The 20227-nt window shown below is 39.7% G+C and overlaps 1 protein-coding gene across 2 annotated transcripts; it reads left to right on the top strand.

The window, feature by feature from the left end:
- The first annotated feature begins 1739 nt into the window (after positions 1-1739).
- Positions 1740-19366, top strand: HEXD (hexosaminidase D). Of its 2 annotated transcripts, XM_063292789.1 has the most exons (12): positions 1740-2336; positions 3244-3353; positions 3742-3829; positions 4775-4939; positions 6476-6659; positions 8365-8436; positions 12831-13026; positions 13968-14050; positions 15573-15651; positions 16727-16828; positions 17306-17395; positions 18925-19366. In XM_063292789.1, exons 1-12 carry the CDS (start codon positions 2253-2255, stop codon positions 19091-19093), a joined length of 1422 nt encoding a protein of 473 aa, XP_063148859.1. In that variant the 5' UTR covers positions 1740-2252; the 3' UTR covers positions 19094-19366. The 2 variants fall into 2 exon arrangements, with proteins under 2 accessions (XP_063148859.1, XP_063148860.1); XM_063292790.1 differs by lacking the exon at positions 18925-19366 and having other exon boundaries at positions 17293-17396.
- Positions 19367-20227: the final 861 nt, after the last annotated feature.

Genomic DNA, 20227 nt, shown 5'->3' with positions numbered 1-20227 from the left:
CAAATAATTTGTTATATACTGCATATTAATCAAAGAGAATATCTGCAGCTCAGGGTTGAACTGTGGAGTCCTGTTGCCCAACTAGGTAACATCATCAGTGTGAGTGTGGAGTTTGCTCCCTGTTTATATACAGTAGCTTGCCCTGCTGGTTTTGGTGGTGGGGGGTGGCTTTCTCCTTGGTAGTTCCTTGATTAGGGTATTGTTTTGTGCTTGCTTACTTGCTTGTTTGTCTGGTGTTAATAAACAGGCTTGCCTGAATGAAGACAATTCTGTTAAGAGAACAGGCATAGTGTTCCAATAGAAGAGAATATATGTAGCTCAGGGTTGAACTATGAAGTCCTTGGTGCTCTCTGAGCTTGGTTGTTTGCTCAGAGCACTGATGATGTTGCCTAGTTGGGCAATGAAATGTCTGCAAGAAAACAACCAAGCTCAGAGAGCACCAAGGACTTCATATACTGCATATTATATAACTGCAGTATTTGCATGCAGAAGATACCAGGTTGAATCCCTGGCATCTCTAGATAGGGCTGAGAGAGCAGCAAGCTGCTCCAGTTAACATGGTACCTTCCAGATGTTTTGAGCTACAGCCTGTTGTCCTTGGCCAGGTTCTTGGCTGGTTCTCAAAACATTAAGCAGGACCAGTTCTAGTTAGTGCTTGGATGGGTGACCATAAAGAAGTATTAGAGTTGTGGGCTAGACTGAAAAGTTGAAAACATCCTAGAAGAAGGTTGTAGCTAATCAGTTCAGTAATGCTGCCAAGAGAATTACATGGATGTTTCTGTGAAGTCACCAGGAGCTGAACTCAATTCAAAGAAGATTTTGGGTTGGCTGGATAAGATGAGAGTTAAAACCAAAACATACTGAGCTATTAAAAACCAATGCTCTGAATCTGGAGTAAAGCAGTTTCCTGTGTCAGCAATCAAATATCCTCCTTTACTGATGGCTGTGTAAGATATTGGGAAGGTTTTATATTGGAGAAGAACCCAACGTTAGGTCAGAGCAGGGCTAAATAGTCTTTCAGCAACATTATTTTCAGATTACTGTCTTTTTATTATTGTGTAAGCTGCTCTGGGAGCCTTTCATCATCATCATCATCATCATCATCATCATCATTATTCCTGTATTATTTTTATTATATGTTTATCCCATCTTTCCTCCAGGAGCTCACAGTGGCACACACAAGATTTCCTTTCATTTTATCCAACAACAGAATTGTGAGGTTGATTGGATAGAGAGAGTGAACTGACTGGCCCAAGGTGTTCTAGTGATCTTTAGGGTTTGATAGGAACCAACGTGGAGTAGATCCTCCAGTCCCAATCCAGTACTTTAGTAATGAATATGGGCTGAAGATAAGAAGGAAATGGGAATATATGGGAAAGGTTGCAGTGCAGAAAATTTAGATATATAACAGGAGGTTGAACTATTTCTTCCAGAAAGGACAGCTTCAAAACATCAGTCTCTCGTGGGAACAAACAGCATCCTTGGAGTGAAGAGCTTTATGTAACTGAATGGCATTTTAATTCTGAGGCAGGATGATCAGTGCGGTAAGCCTCTCAGACTAGCATCGGGCTTCCCCCAAACCAACACTGAAACAAGAATGCTTGTAGGCAGAGATTCAGGGGCATAAGATACTTATATTACAATGTTTTTAAGAATAAAAAAACCTAGTGATTGCCAACAGTAAGACTCAAACTATATACTGTATATTGCAGATGCAAGGTTCAATTTAACATTTTCTCCTACTCATGCATTGCAATAGATTGAGAGCTACTCATTTCCCAGCAGGAGCAGTAGTTGATACCTCTGTACTGTTACTGTATTGCGATGGACAAGTCTGGTCTTGGATCCTTAGCTTCTGACCTTGCACACATTAGCCATCACAGCTAGGGCTAGGATGGGCTGATCCAGTCACTGTCAGTTTAAATCTTCCTCACAGGACTGTTGTAAGGATAAAGTGATTGGAAGTGTAAAAGTGAGATTGTATCCAGTGTTAAGGAGCATGCTTCCACTGATGTGTATAATAAGATGGTCACCAATGGTATTTGGTTTGGTTAAAGCCATGAAGAAAATATGATGTGTTGCTTGTTTTGACATCCTGTACTCCTATAAGAACAAGGATTCGCTTAAATGGTGTTTTGTGGAAACGTACCATTATCCTATTTAACGATGTGGGGAAACGAGGCAGTTGGTAATGCTATTGCTCTTTTCCAGTATATCATTTGCTGCTGACAGTGAAGGCAGAAAAAAATACAATGATGGTTTCATCTCCATTTGAATTGCACTTGGTGCATCTGGATCTCAAGGGGGCTCCACCCAAGGTCTCATACCTGGCAGAGGTAACACAGTCTTTATCTGTTTAATTAGGGAATTGATTTGTAGCTCCACCCAGCTCAAAAAAATAGTCTTCAGTCTGTCAATTTTATAATTGCTGGTGAGAGTCCAGTAGGAATGTGTTGGGATATAAATGTAATCAATCAGTCAATCAATTACAGTAACCTTCCTAGGAGATCTATTTTGTATAGAGTAGCTGCAGGGTTACTAGAATTCAGTTAACTGTGCATTTAAGAACAATGACCTGGAAAAAATACTTTAGAAATAATAGTTTCTAAATCAGCAACAATTAGCTCTGAAATATGACTTTAGGGAGAACTGAAGAAGAGTTGTGCTGGATTAGGCTAGTCCATCTTTCTAAGACCACAGTAAACAAGTAAATGTCTCTGGCAGCATAGAAGCACTTCCCACCTGTTTTCCCCAGCAACTTATTCTCTTGAATACTGCTAGTACTATGGAACCATCATGGCTATTAGCCATTATCTTCCATGAATTAATCTAATCCTCCCACCCTGAGACCATCAGCATCACTGTTCCATTACAAGGTTAAATATGTGCTGTGTTTGTTCCTATTAGTTGTCCTGAATCTCCCACATTCAGCTGAAATGGATGAGCCTGGGTTCTAGCATTTTGAAAGAAAAAAGCTGCTTCTTACCCACTTTCTGTACTGTATGCATAATGTCTATAATTTCTCCATAAAGAAGGAGAACACCAGGGAAGATTCTGCTCTGTGCTTGCTGCATTTTTTAAACAGGGCCAAAAGAAGGGAGCTAAAGCAAGCTATCTCACCAGATCTAAGGCTAATGAACAATATACCCAGGAGGCATTTCCTAAGGCCATTGTTATCTTACAAAATTAAATGTAGCAATTCACCACTGACTAGAGATTTGAGATGTTTTATGAAACCAACAGGTCTTCCCATTGCTGCATGTCTTGGGTGCAAATGGTATTCTCCTTGAATATGAGGATATGTACCCTTACGATGGAGAACTGAAGCCACTCCGAGCAAATGATGCATACAGGTATGTTAGCCAGCTAGCCTTCTCACAAGAGCCAACATTGAGATGTAGTCTCTGGTTCTCTTGTCTCACTGAAATCCCATGTTGTATAGAGCTGTAACAAGCCACTGTAAATTTACTGCTTTTTATTTTTTGAATGTCCCTCAAAACTGTCCACATCCAGTGCTGATTTCTTCTGTTTGGGCTGCACTGGGTAGCGGGTTAGAATCTAGACTATCTAATATTTAGAAACTTTTGTTTGTTTCAATTTGCTGCAGGTATGGACATGTAAAGTAGATGCAATCCATCCACTAGACGAAGCAAACACGCCCATGCAAGATGGACTTCTAGACAAAAAACGTGGCATTAAATGTATAATTGATAACGAATGTCTGTCTCTCTCTTTTTCTAGTCCCTCTGAGGTTAAAGAGATTTTAAAGCTGGCAAAGTTGCATGATTTAGAGGTTGTCCCCTTAATACAGACTTTTGGACATATGGAGGTAAGTGCCAGCTTCTAGATAGAGAGGTGGTAACCCACAGCCCATGGGCCACGTGCAGCCCCTCTGGCCATGGAGGTAGTGCCACCCAAAATAACTGCTCGTGATTGCTGAGAGGAAGGACTAGACCTTCCATTTCCATTTCTGACAATCAAAATGCTGTTTTCTTATAGTAAGAATCAATAGCTGACCCACCAGATTGCTAGAAGGAGCGGCATATTTGTCTTCCCATCCCTCCCTCCCATAAATTCTGTTTAAGATCATTGGAATGAGAGAGAGGGATGACATGCTAAAGAATGAATGGGTACATAGATATGTGTGAATGGAAATATATGGTGCATTAATTGTATGTGCATTGGAGTGGAATCACTGGATTCAATGGGACTTCCTTCTGAGTAAATGTAGAAATCTCAGCCATGAAAACAAAAAACTAAGAAAAAAAAGATGCTACCAAAAAAGAGAGAATAATATCAAGAGTGGCATGAATTGCTACTGAAAAGTGGAACCATTTTATTTATTTATTTATTTATTGTTCAAATTTCTGTCTCTGTCCATCTCCCCCCAAAAGGGGGACTCTGGGTGGTTTACAATAAAATTGAGAATTTAAAAACCATCAAACACATAAATTACAATGCAAACAACCAACATAATAAATATAAAATAAATATAAAATCCAAGTGGCGAAGATTTCCAGTAGGGAGGACTCTATGACACCAGCCACCCCCAGGAAGAACTATTGCCCTTCGCATCCCAGGCGAGGCGGCAGAAGCTTCCTCCTTCCTCCTCTGTCTCCTGTTCCATCACTGTTTTCTGTAATTCTGAGATGTTTTATTAATAGGTTTGCTAATACGGACAGCCGTTCCTGCATTTGTAGCTATGCAATTTTCTGGATTACTATGTTTGTTTTGGTTTGTGGATTACTGCCTCTGGTTCTGGCTTCTCCCGCAGTTTGTTCTGAAGCACAAAGAATTCTGCCATCTCCGGGAAGTGGCAATGTTCCCCAACACAATGAACCCCCATAAAGAGGATTCCTTGAAGTTGGTTAGCACAATGATAGAGCAAATGATTGCACTGCATGATGATCTCCGATGGCTTCACATTGGCTGTGACGAGGTAACATTTGAAAACATGGGCCTGAATTTGTTCAGGGGAGACAGTGCCATTTAGCAGTGGTCATATTCTGTAGGCACATTATTATGTTTCCTGCTGGTTTTAATGTTTCTCTTGATGCCAACTTGCATGGGATCATTCTGATCAACTTTCGTTATGCATCAAGCACTTATGCCTTTGCAGCTTTCATTTTAGCCACTTGTTATTACTTTCTGTTGCTTTGATTGTATCCTGATGTTACAGCAATGTAAGGAACATGAAGAAACCTCCTTGAAAGACAAAGATGAAAACACACAAAACACATATTTCAGTTTGCTCCCTTCCTGAAACAAAAAATGCATATTTCAGTTGTTTTCGTCCATACACAAAACAAACAAAAAAAGCTGCTTTGTTCCAGATACTGACTGAAAAGTGTTTTTCTGGGCATAAGTGGAGGTGGGGGTGGAAATTTGCAGTAGCAGAAGCTCAGGGGAGGCAGGGAAAGCACTGGTAAAGTTTGTGAGGGTGGATAGGCCAAGTTGGGATACTGGCAGCAGGGGTGGCTGAGGGGACAAAAGAAAGGAGAGGCAGTACAAAGGTGGACAGGCAGGCCAGCAGCAAGTCCATGCAGAAGAGAGGGGACAGCACACACTAGCACTGCCCTACTCACCCTGTAAAATCACTACAGATTTCCACTCAGTTTTGTTTCAACCAACACCCAGAGTAGCCAAAATATTTCATGGTTAATTTCCATCAAACAATGGCTGATCCACAATTGGTGGAACTTTTGGAATGTGATGGTTTTTTTCACATTTGAAAGAAAAGATATTTTCCATTGTGTTCACACCTGTACTTGGATTCATTATAACATTTTTGCCTATCCATCCTTGCTACTATCCTGCAGTTATCTGGTATCATCAGATATTTTCTTACAAACAACACAGTATAATTTAGCTTTACTCACTCATACATGTGGAGTAGAATTAATAATGCCTGCAGGATTCTGACAGGCTTCCCAGTGTGGGAAATCACAGATCTCAGAGACACTTTAGAGTTGAGCCTGACTCCTCACCATGACTTGGCGGAAGATTCTCAGATGCAGCTTTGCTAAATTAGAATCTTCATTGCTGACAAGAATGAAGCCACACAGAGCAGTTGATTGCCTGCTGTTAGTGCAAAGTTGTAAAAGAATTTTATACCTGAGGTGTGTTAAAATAAGGTTTATTTATTTATTTATTCAATTTATACACTGCCCACCTCTATAAAAGTGACTCTGGGTGGTTTACAAATAAAAGATTTCTTCTTTTGATTTCTGCTTCTCCCACCTCAACTTTTATAGATTCAGAATTTTGTCTTTTGTTGCTTCTTCACATTTATTAGCCCACTTTAACATGACCTGACTTTATTTATTAAATGGATTTATATCTTGTCTTTTGTCCAGGAACTCAAGGAGGCCTACATGAGACTTGAGTGTTAGATGATTTCTACGTGACATAGTAACATAGAAGGTACTTGAAAGAAAAATAGCACTGAATAAAAGTTTTGATTTTATATCTTCAGGTGTATTACCTTGGTGAAGGGGAAGAGTCCAAGGAATGGCTGCAGCAAGAAGAAAATACTGTTGAAAAGTTGTGCCTAGCCCACATGAAAGCAGTGGCGAGTCGTGTAGTCTCAGCCCATCCCACAGTGAAGCCAATTGTGTGGGATGACATGCTGAGGAGAATGAGTGAAGAAACTCTGAGAGGTAGGTAGTCATGTCTGTAGAATTCCAGCTGCAGCTTTGGAATGTTTGAGCAAGGTCAATAATTTCTGAGAGGCCCCCATTCATCAGCCACATTTGCCCTATATAATAAGCCATCAGGCTTGCTTAGTGTGAAAGTGCCTGCTGACCCAAGCAGCACGGCTACCTGATCTCCTATCTGTATTGGTTTACAGACACACACACACTATCTCCACAAATTATCTGTATGAAATAGTCATAATTAAATTATGGCTAGTATCTATGGCTAAATTGGGCAGGAAGGAACATGCATCCTGCATTTGGACAAGATTAGCTGTGAAGAACCCACAGCTGGACATTTGGTAATTGTGTTGCTTGGAAAGAAGAACCAGTGCACACACACAGACTAACCAAACTTTCTTATTATGTATTAGGAATATAAGCATTATAATCTCATAGCCTCTGAAGCATCTTGAGGTGCTCCTGCAGAAGGAAGACCAGTTATAAGAAAAATAAAGGACATTTTCCCTGCTTCCTTATCATGCTGGAGTTAGTCACTCTGAATGCATAAAGAAGCTCTGATCATTTGGAAAAGCCTGTTGCATTTTTCATAAAAAGTTAATGTTTGTTCAGTAGCTATTTCCACCACCTATGCCATATTTTAGGGACGCGGTGGCGCTGCGAGTTAAACCGCTGAGCTGCCGATCGGAAGGTCGGCGGTTCGAAACCGCGCGGCGGGGTGAGCTCCTGTTGCTCGTCCCAGCTCCTGCACACCAAGCAGTTCGAAAACATGCAAATGTGAGTAGATTAATTGGTACCGCTTCGGCGGGAAGGTAACGGCGTTCCGTGAGTCATGCTGGCCACATGACCCGGAAGTGTCCTATGGACAACGCCGGCTCCAAGGCTTTGAAACGGAGATGAGCACCGCCCCCTAGAGTCGGACACGACTGGACTTTACGTCAAGGGAAACCTTTACCTTTACTTTATGCCATATTTTGGAGCCTAAACATCATAAAATAAGTAAGCCCTTGAACCTAATAATTTCTTAAAGGCTGCACAAATCCAAATTGCTATGCTGTTTGAAGTGCAGTTCTTCTGGGAACACTAAAAGCACACACACACACAAATACACAATTAAAACATGCACACCTTTAGTCATAACTAGCACTGAAAAGAAGGTATACTGTGAACAGTGAAACATTTTAAAAATAAAAATCCAAAAATACATAAACGCTCCTGCTTCAAATGATAGGAAATGATTTGAAAATATGGAAGCACCTTTATGAAATGAATTGGAATAGTACCTAAGATAGTGTTGAATTACAGGTAAATAATGTTCTGACTCTGTACTGAACTGGAGGATTGACAGAAGATTGTATCTTCAGTCTTGCCCACACAAACCATATTTGGGTCTAGGGTCAAGACTAGGACATACAGCATAGCTGCACATTAGCCATAATTCTCCAAAATTGGTTTAAAATTAAAATAGTTTGAAGGAAACAGCATTGTGAGATCACCACATCTTGTGTGATTTCATGAGAATGCTAAAATCACTTGTTTTGCTAACCTTTATTCCTGACTTCCTTAATCTAGCACAGGAGTACAGGAACTTTCTTTCCAGAATCTTAGCCACTGTTCTCTAAATTGCAGAAATAGGAATTGTTCATACAAACCTGAGAACAAACATCACAAAAGTATCATAATCATTTGCATTTCTGTTTTTTTCCAGATTCTGGGTTAGCACAACTAACAGAGCTGATGATTTGGGATTACTCTCCTGATCTTGATGTGCAGAGTAAAGGTGAGTACTTTGAGGTTTCTCACTTGAAAGAGTGTAACTAAAATACATAGTCATGATTATCAGAGTAAGTACAGCTTCACAAAGCAGCAGATAGTATGTTTATTTATTCATAAAGGTCACTGTATGTTGTCAGACTAAACACAGAGTATGCTTGTTTGGAATCAGTCCTCTTTTGCTAAAGTTTTTAACAACAACAACAACAACAACAAACCAGCAATGGCCTGATTGGGGATGGAGGCACTAAACACCAGTGGGAAAAAGCTTATCTGCTCTTTATTCCTATTGTGCTTCTGACTCACACAGAAACATACATACAGCATAGAATGAGACCAAGGTGGGAGAAAATACTGTTCCAGAAGTGACCCTCTTTGCTCTTTTCCTGAAAAATTAATGGCTTCTAACTATAAGCAGTCATTTATTTGGTTGGGATAAGATATGGACTGGGTCATGAATACAGATTTGAATTAAGGTCCAACTTACAGTCTGGATTTGCACAGTGCACTAAGCATGGACTGCATGACTTAGCATGTGTGAACCACATCGATTCTGTCATCTTAACAAAACTCATGTTTTTTGTCATGGGCAAGATACAAAAGAAATGAGAAGCTTATTTCCATTTGTTGACATGTGTAAAGGTAAAGAAATCATTAGCCCTTTGCCTCCTAGGCTTTTTATACAGTTTCATTTCAACAGGTACAGTTAGTACACTTATTCTTAAAAGGATCTTGGAAACCAAAAGTAGGCATGCTTTAATAATAAACCTATCAGTGCAAAGAAAAAAAGTATTTCACTTTGAGGGAAAGCCCCATTCATTTAAGTTTCAAAACAATTACTTAGGTAACACAGTTAAAGGAATACAGATTATTGGGTGTTAAATGATAATTAGTACCTGAGGGTACTTTAAAAAGAGAGGTTAATATTATGCATACAGACCCTACATTTTTAACTAATTGTGCTTAATCACCTGAGCCTTCTAATCACTATCTTTTATTACTTTGTTACTAATTTGCAGTTAGTTTCTTTTGTTGTTTATTCGTTTAGTCGCTTCCGACTCTTCGTGACTTCATGGACCAGCCCACGCCAGAGCTTCCTGTCGGTCGTCAACACCCCCAGCTCCCCCAGGGACGAGTCTGTCACCTCTAGAATATCATCCATCCATCTTGCCCTTGGTCGGCCCCTCTTCCTTTTGCCTTCCACTCTCCCCAGCATCAGCATCTTCTCCAGGGTGTCCTGTCTTCTCATTATGTGGCCAAAGTATTTCAGTTTTGCCTTTAATATCATTCCCTCAAGTGAGCAGTCTGGCTTTATTTCCTGGAGGATGGACTGGTTTGATCTTCTTGCAGTCCAAGGCACTCTCAGAATTTTCCTCCAACACCACAGTTCAAAAGCATCGATCTTCCTTCGCTCAGCCTTCCTTATGGTCCAGCTCTCACAGCCATATGTTACTACAGGGAACACCATTGCTTTAACTATGCGGGCCTTTGTTGTCAGTGTGATGTCTCTGCTCTTAACTATTTTATCGAGATTTGTCATTGCTCTTCTCCCAAGGATTAAGCGTCTTCTGATTTCCTGACTGCAGTCAGCATCTGCAGTAATCTTTGCACCTAGGAATACAAAGTCTTTCACTGCTTCTACATTTTCTCCCTCTATTTGCCAGTCATCAATCAAGCTGGTTGCCATAATCTTGGTTTTTTTGAGGTTTAGCTGCAAGCCAGCTTTTCCACTTTCTTCTTTCACCTTCATCATAAGGCTCCTCAGTTCCTCTTCACTTTCAGCCATCAAAGTGGTATCATCTGCATATCTGAGATTGTTAATGTTTCTTCCAGAGATTTTAACTCCAGCCTTGGATTCCTCAAGGCCAGCTTGTCGCATGATGTGTTCTGCATACAAGTTGAATAGGTAGGGTGAGAGGATACAGCCCTGCCGTACTCCTTTCCCAATCTTAAACCAGTCCGTTGTTCCATGGTCTGTTCTTACTGTTGCTACTTGGTCGTTATACAGATTCTTCAGGAGGCATACAAGATGACTTGGTATCCCCATACCGCTAAGAACTTGCCACAATTTGTTATGGTCCACACAGTCAAAGGCTTTAGAATAGTCAATAAAACAGAAATAGATGTTTTTCTGAAACTCCCTGGCTTTTTCCATTATCCAGCGGATATTGGCAATTTGGTCTCTAGTTCCTCTGCCTTTTCTAAACCCAGATTGTACATCTGGCAATTCTCGCTCCATGAATTGCTGAAGTCTACCTTGCAGGATCTTGAGCATTACCTTACTGGCATGTGAAATGAGTGCCACTGTTCGATAGTTTGAACATTCTTTAGTGTTTCTCTTTTTTGGTATGGGGATATAAATTGATTTTTTCCAATCTGATGGCCATTCTTGTGTTTTCCAAATTTGCTGGCATATAGCATGCATTACCTTGACAGCATCATCTTGCAAGATTTTGAACAGTTCAGCTGGGATGCCGTCGTCTCCTGCTGCCTTGTTATTAGCAATGCTTCTTAAGGCCCACTCAACCTCACTCTTCAGGATGTCTGGCTCTAGCTCACTGACCACACCGTCAAAGCTATCCCCGATATTGTTATCCTTCCTATACAGGTCTTCTGTATATTCTTGCCACCTTTTCTTGATCTCTTCTTCTTCTGTTAGGTCCTTGCCATCTTTGTTTTTGATCATACCCATTTTGGCCTGGAATTTACCTCCAATGTTTCTAATTTTCTGGAAGAGGTCTCTTGCCCTTCCTATTCTATTGTCTTCTTCCACTTCCACACATTGCTTGTTTAAAAATAATTCCTTATCTCTTCTGGCTAATCTCTGGAATTTTGCATTTAATTGGGCATATCTCCCCCTATCACTGTTGCCTTTTGCTTTCCTTCTTTCTTGGGCTACTTCTAGTGTCTCAGCAGACAGCCATTTTGCCTTCTTGGTTTTCTCTTTCTTTGGGATGTATTTTGTTGCCGCCTCCTGAACAATGCTGCCAACTTCTGTCCAGAGTTCTTCTGGGACCCTATCTACTAAGTCCAGTCCCTTAAATCGATTCCTCACCTCCACTGCATATTCGTTAGGAATATTAGTGAGCTCATATCTAGCTGATCTGTGGGTCTTCCGTAATCTCTTTAGTCTGATCCTAAATTGTGCAAGAAGAAGTTCGTGATCTGAACTACAGTCAGCTCCAGGCCTTGTTTTTACCGACTGTACAGATGTCCTCCACCTTTGGCTGCAAAGGATGTAATCAATCTGATTTCGGTGTTGTCCATCTGGTGAAGTCCATGTATAAAGCCGTCTCTTAGGTTGTTGGAAGAGAGTGTTTGTTATGCAGAGTGAGTTGTCTTGGCAAAATTCTATCAGCCTATGTCCTGCTTCATTTTGTTCTCCCAGGCCATACTTACCTGTAATTCGAGGTGTCCTTTGACTGCCCACCTTAGCATTCCAGTCTCCTGTGATGAAAATAACATCTCTTTTAGGCGTGTTGTCCAGTAGGTGCTGCAGATCCTCATAGAACTGCTCTACTTCAGCTTCTTCAGCATTTGTGGTTGGGGCGTATATTTGGATCACTGTGATGTTAGATGGCTTGCCCTGAATTCGAATTGAGATCATTCTGTCGTTTTTTGGGTTGTATCCAAGCACTGCTTTAGCCACTTTACTATTAATTATGAAGGCTACTCCATTTCTTCTGTGATCCTCTTGTCCACAGTAGTAGATCTGGTGGTCATTTGATGTGAAGTGGCCCATTCCAGTCCATTTCAGTTCACTGACACCCAGGATGTCTATCTTTAATCTTGACATCTCACCAATAACCACATCCAATTTGCCCTGGCTCATAGATCTTACATTCCAGGTTCCAATGGTGTGTTGATCCTTAGAACATCGGATTCGCCGTTCACCACCAGCACCGTCGGCCGCTAGCCGTCCTTTCAGCTTTGAGCTAGCTGCGTCATCACGTCTGGGGCTAGTTGAGCTCATCCTCTGTTCCTCCCCAGTAGCATTTTGACCATCTTCCGACCTGGGGGTCTCATCTTCCGATGGTATACCGACATATCTCTGGTTGTACTGATCCATTTAGTTTTCACGGCAAGAATACTGGGGTGGGTTGCCATTACCTTCCCCAGGGATCGCATTTGGTCTGACCTCTCTGTCATGACCTTCCCGTCTTGGGTGGCCCTTCACGGTTTAGCTCATGGCATCATTGAGGTGCTCAAGCTCTAGCACCACGACAAGGTAACGATCCTTTGCTGAAGAGTTAGTTTCTACTTGTTGCAAATCAACTGTATCCACAGAAGAGGGCCTTATATCCCAAAATTTTGATAAATTTTGCCTATAAATGATGGACTTTCCCCTTGCATTTTAATAGTTCATGCAACAGGTGTTATTTCTGTCTCTTTTGTATGCAGCAACTCTCATTGAAAAGTACCAGAAGTGTAACTTCTCAAAATTCTGGTTTGCTAGTGCCTTTAAAGGAGCCACTGGAGTAAACCAGTGCTTGACACTCATTGGACATCATCTAAAAAACCACGAGCAGTGGCTGAAAGTGGCTGGGAGCAGTCCTGTTGGTACCATAAGAGGGATCACTCTGACTGGCTGGCAAAGGTAACTGAACTATATACAGATCAGTAGATAATATAGCATTATTAATATACTGAAAATTTCAAGATCACTCTTAAAATTGCCTTAGGGCAATTTTTTCATACTAAATCATACCTAAGCATGTAGTCCTAGCTTTAAAAAATAAACTTTAAATGCCTGATGCTACTGGAGTTATCACCTGAGATGAAATTTCCACTTTCACCGTTAAATGTGATGATACTCTCCAACTGAGTCTAAAATTCTTTGGCATCTTCTGTTTGTATCACCCAGTGATTTTCACAACTATCCTTTTTCCAAAGTTCCTAAGACCTGAGATTTCCTTTCCTGTTCCATCTCCTAATAATTGTACTGCTTACAAATAAAAGTCATAAAGACCATTATAAAAGTGCAAAAAAAGAAACAAGAAATACAGGAAGTAAAAGAGGGGAAAAAAAGGCAGAGAGAGCATCTTCAAATCACCAACCACTGCCAGGGTTGCCTGCCACTCTTGGATCCCCAAGCTACTTGGCAGAGTAGGACTGACGCTCTTCCAGATGGCCAGAAGAGTGGGAGCCAACCTTACCGTAAGGGGCAAGATGTTCCACAGGGCAGGGGCAACAGAAAAAGGCTCTCCTCGACCCCACCAGTCGGAATTCTTTAGTTGACAGGGTCCATAACATGCCCTTCCTGCCAGACCGGATGGGACAGGTCAATGTAATCGGGACAAGACGGTTCCTCAGGTAACCTGGGCCCATGGCATGAAGGGCTTTCAAGGTGATAACCAACACCTTGAACTGGACCCAGAAGCACACCAACCCCCAATGCAGCTCATGCAGCAGAGGTGTAACATGCACAGCCCTAGAGGCGCCCATAACTGCCCGCTGAAGAGGTTGTCTTCCTCAAGTTTTTGCACTCTGTGACACTACTGCTATACTGCCTTAATAGGCCTGCATTTTCTTCTTTAGGTATGATCACTTCTCTGTTTTGTGTGAACTTCTGCCTGTGGGAATTCCATCCTTAGCCATATGTCTCCGGGCATTAAAGAATGGTATAGTATGATTCTTTCTTCAGCCAATTAAACCACATGCTCAGCATCTATCAGCCCTTTGAGGTAGTCCAGACAGGAAACCACAACCATGAGTACTAACACTATCTTTATTGTAAGGTTATAGTAACAGAATCTTGCAGGTCTGAAAGCACTTCCCCCCTTCCCTGCCTTTCCTTTCCAGAGAACTAGGGAGGGCCCCTTCTGAGATGTTTTCTCCACCCCCATTCCTTCTGTGGGCTGAGATGTCTCTGGACTGACTGTTGCCCTGGCTGCATCTCTTTCTCCATCTCCCAAGGTTATTCTCACAGCCCATTACAGCATCACACACACAAAAAAACCCCTTTTTATTTCATTTTATTACAAGTTTTTTAAAAAATACACAAAACTTAAAAAACCCAACAAGCTACAAAAAATACAAAAAATAAGCAAAAATAAAAACATAATTAATAACAATGAAAATGAAAAATTATGAACCATCTAGGCATATCACCTGTGTATCAAGTTTTAAACAATGTATGAAAATTTCAAATTAAAAAGAAAAAGACTCTATTATTGTAAAATTCTTGAAATCTGTGCCAAAGGAAACATTGTGTCTTTTTTTTAATAGAAAAAAATGCCTTTTCAAAAATGGATAAATTACACACATCTTGACTCCATATCCAGAATAATAGTGCTTTTCCAATTTCTTAAAATAATGCTCTTAGCAATTCCCCATGCCTGATATAACCAGAGTTCCTAAAAAACAATAAAATTCCACATCTTTGGAACATTACAAAAGATGCCAATAACTCACAAGATCAAATCCTACCAGCATCACAAAAACGCTTCAGGATTACTAACAACAGAATTTCTGCATTCCTTTGAAATACTTTTTTTCCCCTCTAATTTTACCTATACATTTTAGGTTTTTTAAACCTATAATGGGTAGCTGTTTTCTTTCTCTACATTTAGTACCTTATATAGCTAATTGTGATAACAATATGTGAGATAGTGCTATCAGTTTACAGACTGGAAACTGAGGCAGTGATAATGTGGTCTCTAGCTCCAGGGAAATACTGCCCTTAAATATTTGAGCTCAATCCTAGATACTCCCTGTATTGCATCAAATAGGAAGGATTATCTGATGATTTTAAGATGATTTTGATTATGATTTTGCAGATTTACTCAGAACTGTGGGATTTACACATCTAATCTGAAGGAGATTACAGATCCTAAATGTTAAGGTGTCTGAAGGACTCAACATTGTTTGAGCAACAGGAGATGGGTGGGCAGGGACTTATCCAGAGAACTGACACAGTGACATGTCCAACTGAGGAACTTCTGAACAGGACTTTTACTGCTATTATCACCTACATGAAATGATGCAGCAGGAACATGTCTGAATTCTAATGAGACATTTTTGGCATTCCCCCTTGATTTTCCATTGCCATAGTAATAAGTCACTGTACAAGATAACAATCCAATTTTGATTCCCTTTCCAAATTTTATGCTTAAAAACTCTCTCTCTCTCTGGATCCTCAAGGTGGCTATTCAGAAAAGGTGAAAGAAGATGTAGAAAAATTACTGGGGCTCTCCCATTTGGAGATAGACACCTTCATGAGGTACAAGTCCCAAGTTCTTCATTATTATTGAATTGTTATTACAGATTAGATCTGTTATAACTCATCTTCAAAATAAGGATTTGGGAATGGAACATTTTGGAGAACTCAAAAACATTCTGTTCAGCCTTAGAACCATGCCAAAACTCCACAACCATGTCATTCCAGGGATAGTTCAGCTGTTTCTGGAAGTAATCCTCCTAAATGGAAGTAGTTTGAGATACCACAATTCCAAAAACTCTTGAACCATCCCCAGAATGGCATGGTTTGAGGAAAAATGTTCTAGATTTCTCTGAAACATTACCTTCCCAAGTTAGTGAGTTTTGCACACCCTTTCTTCTAAATTAGAGGTAAGCAAAGCTGCATAATACGTTTTTTAAATTACTTGGGGGGATTTCTAAGGGCAATAACATCTTGGAGGGATACAGAGGCCATTGCAAAAGGAGCTATAGGGCCACAAGTTGGCATCCCTCTCTTAAATATTTAGCAATCCAACCAAGTTTAATTAAATTACTGTATAGCCATTGGCCATTAGACAAGGCTAAACTTTTATCAAGTCTTCCATTTTTGAAGATTTGATAAAGGCTGTCCATTGTCATTGGATAGAACGCTGCCAGCCATTTCTGCTTTAACAACTGCTTTATTCAGGCTAAAGTATTCATTCCCCCTCCAAGGATGTACTCACGACATCTTATTAGCAGAGACATCAGCAAATACAGCAAGTACGTCTGTGCCAAGTGAGGCTTTTGCTGCTGAAGTCCTTAACTGTGAGGAAGTCAACAAGGATTGATCTCTATACTGATTAGAAATCTCAAGAGAAGACCAGTGCTCATCCTCTTCCCTCATATAATGGGTATCTGAATAGGGCTCAGGCATCATCCAAAAAGACCTAAATGTGTTATGGGGAAGTTCATTCTTACCCAATATTTTATTGACATTTTAAAAATTCCATTTTAAAAAGGCTGCCCAGTGATTCACAATCAAGTGAACAATATAATATGTAGTCACTTACTATGAATAAAATGTTTTGTTCTAGCCACTTATTATGAAGGCTGATGCAGATTCTCTTCTTGAACAGTGACATTACAGGGACTTTCCCAGGAAATGAAATTCTCTCACTTGTGACCCAAATTGCATTCTACCTCAAACCCTCAGTAGATGAACTTCTGGAAAACAACAGGTGGGAACTCTCCCCCCCCCCCCAAAGGAGTTGATTCTTGAAGCATTTCTAATATATAATTGAAATTGCACCTGTATAAAATACAGTGTCATTTTGCTATATATTGAATCTCCCAATAAATAACTCTTGGTCTCATAAGAGTGAGACTGGGGCTTCAATCCCAGAGAAGCTCACATGAACACGAGCCCCATTAAACTCAGGTTATTTCTGAGCACAGGTGGCTAGGATTGCAGTGGGAGACAACTGTAACTTATTTCAAAATAAATAAAAACATCAATTTCACCATTTTAATCACTGACTCTAATATCACATCATGATTACATGGCATTAAGGAGTATCATCCTTGTGTTAAAAATGGTCCTAAATAAATGCCTTCTAAATTTTAAATCCAATAATTGGACTTCTTTCATGTCTCTCAACTCATTGCTTTTTTGTTTCATTCACATTCTGTATTCTGTACTCAGTCTGTATTTTTAGATATGTTACAGGCTGGTTTAGTCCCTATCACAGAAAAAGAAAGAAGATCCATCCCATAATGATTCATCACTTTCAGCCAGATGCCCTCAGGTAATTCAAGATCTGTGATCTCTTCCAAAGTCTGCATTTTTAAAACTAGTTTGGGACAGATGGCCATAGGTTTGCACTCTTGTTCAAACCCATCAACATAGGCAGTTCCATGCTGGGACTTAGGGGATGTTTTCTATGGATTCAATCCAGATTCAATCAGGTTTAGAGCCAAAGTTAATGGGACTTGTATTAGTCGTAACAAACGTATCATTGATTTCAGTGCATCTGCTCAAGTACAATTATGCATGTTGTTGTAAATTTTGGTTAGGTGATACAGTCCAAAATTTACTCAAATTCAGAAATGGAGAAATATTTCACTTATTACCTTATTATAAAAGTAAATTATTCACTGATTCATTTATTTTGTATGTGTCTATATGTTCATGTGTGTATATATCAAATAAATTATAAAACTGGTAAGAGCATAAAAGCAGAGAGATGAATAAAAACAAAAATCTCTGTACCATCACCTATTTTTGAACCTCTTCCAACTACTGACTGAATTGCTGGAAAGTCATGGATCGTTCATAGATATTTAAACTGCTAACTTAAAAGGCTTAGGAAAAAAATGTTGACAAAAGGCTGGTCCTTTGTGGGACATGAAAGGTGAATTTAGCTAGGCAGATACCTTAATACCTAGAGATAAGAGAATTAGTGGAAGACTGACACATAACTAAAAATACGGAATGGAACTGCTATTAGAGCTATGTCAGAAAATTTTAAGAGATTGAATTGCTAGAGACATTGAATTGCTAGAAAGACACATGCATAGCATCTGGAGAGAGGAGGCGGCTGAGGAGCAGAATCTTGAATACACAGGAGCGAAAACAGGATTCTGCAAGAATTAGAAACATGAGTGACTTCAGAGATGGGAAACATGGTAAAATATCTTATACTGAATCAGATCACTGGCCCATCTAGACAGTGTTATCCATACTGACTGCAGGAGCTCTCAGCCTGCTCTTCAGAACAAGGTAGAAAGTAGAGACCAGCAAATCTTGCACAGTGCAAAGGAGAAAGATTGTATTTTTGAAGAAATAGAGTTGGCAAGACATCGTAAGAAGGAAGCTTAAGTGGGAAGGGAACACACTGAACTGAAAAGTAATGGGAAAACTAATGTTTTAGTGCCAGCCTTCCATTTATGCCTAATTAGTAATTGCAAAGTATGATCTGCACTCAACACAACTGCAAGTCATACTGGCATTAAATGCAGAACACAAGTCTCTTAACAAGTATGTGCCATACCATAAAAATACTGAATATGTACTGTAGTTCGCTATAACTGATTTTTCACTGCTTGCTACTTAATTTGAAAAATTCTTTGCTTAAGATTTTTTTTTAAATAGTCACTTAATCTTCAGAGTGTTACATAATGTTCTATCTGTCTGGCTATCAACTAGAGAATGAAAACTTCTGGCAGAACATACTCCCTTTACTTCTTGCACCTTCTCCTACGTGCATATTCTTTGTGGCACAATTAGTAAACCAAGGTATTTTCTTCAACATATGGCATCACTATTTTTGCTTAGGCTCCTGACCAAATGGACTATTCTGTCACAAGAGTTGCAAACAGCCATGAAAAAGGTTTTCTACACCTCTGCTGTAGAAGAATGGATAGAAGAAAACGTCCAGCCGAGCCTTCAAAGACTTCAAGGAACAGTAGATGATCTGAATTGTGCAATACAGGCACTGTCATAGCATTCTAATATATATGACTTTGCTAATTGGAAACCCAACTTACAGCTAGGATCAAGCAAATAAATAATGGGCGATGTCCAGATGAATTTTAACAAGCTTGGCATTATGATGGTTTGAAGTTATAACAGATTTGAGTCTTTTTCCTCTCATGCTTCTACAAGTTTCTCTGTGTAAAGGTAAACATGGTAAAACCTGTCTTTTAGGGTTTATTTAGACTTTCCAAATAAAAAAATCGGGCAGACGCTTTATCTTGTAAATAAATCTTAAAATGTTGCACAGTCCACTTATTAGTATGCTTAGAATATTTCCCCTGAAGTGTGAGAAAGGCGAGTATAAAGGTTTTCTCTCTTAATACTAGAATGGCCAGGAATCTTTTAATTAAACTTAGTGGTGGGACATTTAGGACAGAGCAAAGGGAGTACGTCTTCACACAACCAAGAATTTAAAGGAATTCATAAAAAAATATAGTGAGGATTACAGTATAAACAAGTTAAAAATGGGCTTGTACAAATTAACAAAGCAGAGAACTATCACCAACTACATAGGAGGCAGACAGACAGACAGACAGATCTTCTATTTAACTAAGACTGCTTATATATTTACAATTATATTGGCAAGTTTAAACTGGTGGTAGAAGTTGCTACTGAGCGAATCTTGCATCTGTTTTTACATAGCTTCTGGAAGCTGAACATTTAGTGATTTGAGCATGTAACTACCAACTTTTCCTTTCTGCCAGACATTTAATACAGGAAAAAATATGCAATTTTGTTAAAGTCATACTTTACTTCTCACAGGACTCCAAATGGGCCTCTTTCCAATTTAAGTATTAAGGTTCATCCAGGCAAGAACTTTAATTAAATAGTGCTTTCCGATAAAATAAAAATGCCTGGCTGAGATTAGTTTACAACCCAAATGCTTATTTTTAGAAGTAAATGTTGAACCTAGACTTTTTTTAGAAGTATATATAAGAACAGTGGCTTGCCTTGTCCTGGGCAGAGATAGCAATCATATTTCCAAGAGGTTCTCAGATTGTTTCCAACAGAGTCTCTTAATATTGACCCAGAATAACCACCTTTAGCTGAGTTCTGAGATGAGTGATGAGCATTAAGTTCCCACGTATCAGAACAGGTGAGA

This window comes from Candoia aspera, chromosome 2 (genome assembly GCF_035149785.1).
Source record: "Candoia aspera isolate rCanAsp1 chromosome 2, rCanAsp1.hap2, whole genome shotgun sequence".
Lineage (NCBI taxonomy): Eukaryota > Metazoa > Chordata > Lepidosauria > Squamata > Boidae > Candoia > Candoia aspera.
The sequence above is the reverse complement of the archived record's forward strand: the minus strand, read 5'-3'. Positions and strand labels throughout refer to the sequence as shown.

What these genes read in the sequence shown, in the direction of transcription:
- HEXD (XM_063292789.1), top strand. Translation starts at nt 2,253, where the DNA reads ATGATGGTTTCATCTCCATTTGAATTGCACTTGGTGCATCTGGATCTC. An exon ending in CGAGCAAATGATGCATACAG is followed by an intron (nt 3,354 to 3,741) that starts GTATGTTAGCCA and finishes CTCTTTTTCTAG; the next exon opens with TCCCTCTGAGGTTAAAGAGA. An exon ending in TCTCCGGGCATTAAAGAATG is followed by an intron (nt 14,051 to 15,572) that starts GTATAGTATGAT and finishes TGGATCCTCAAG; the next exon opens with GTGGCTATTCAGAAAAGGTG.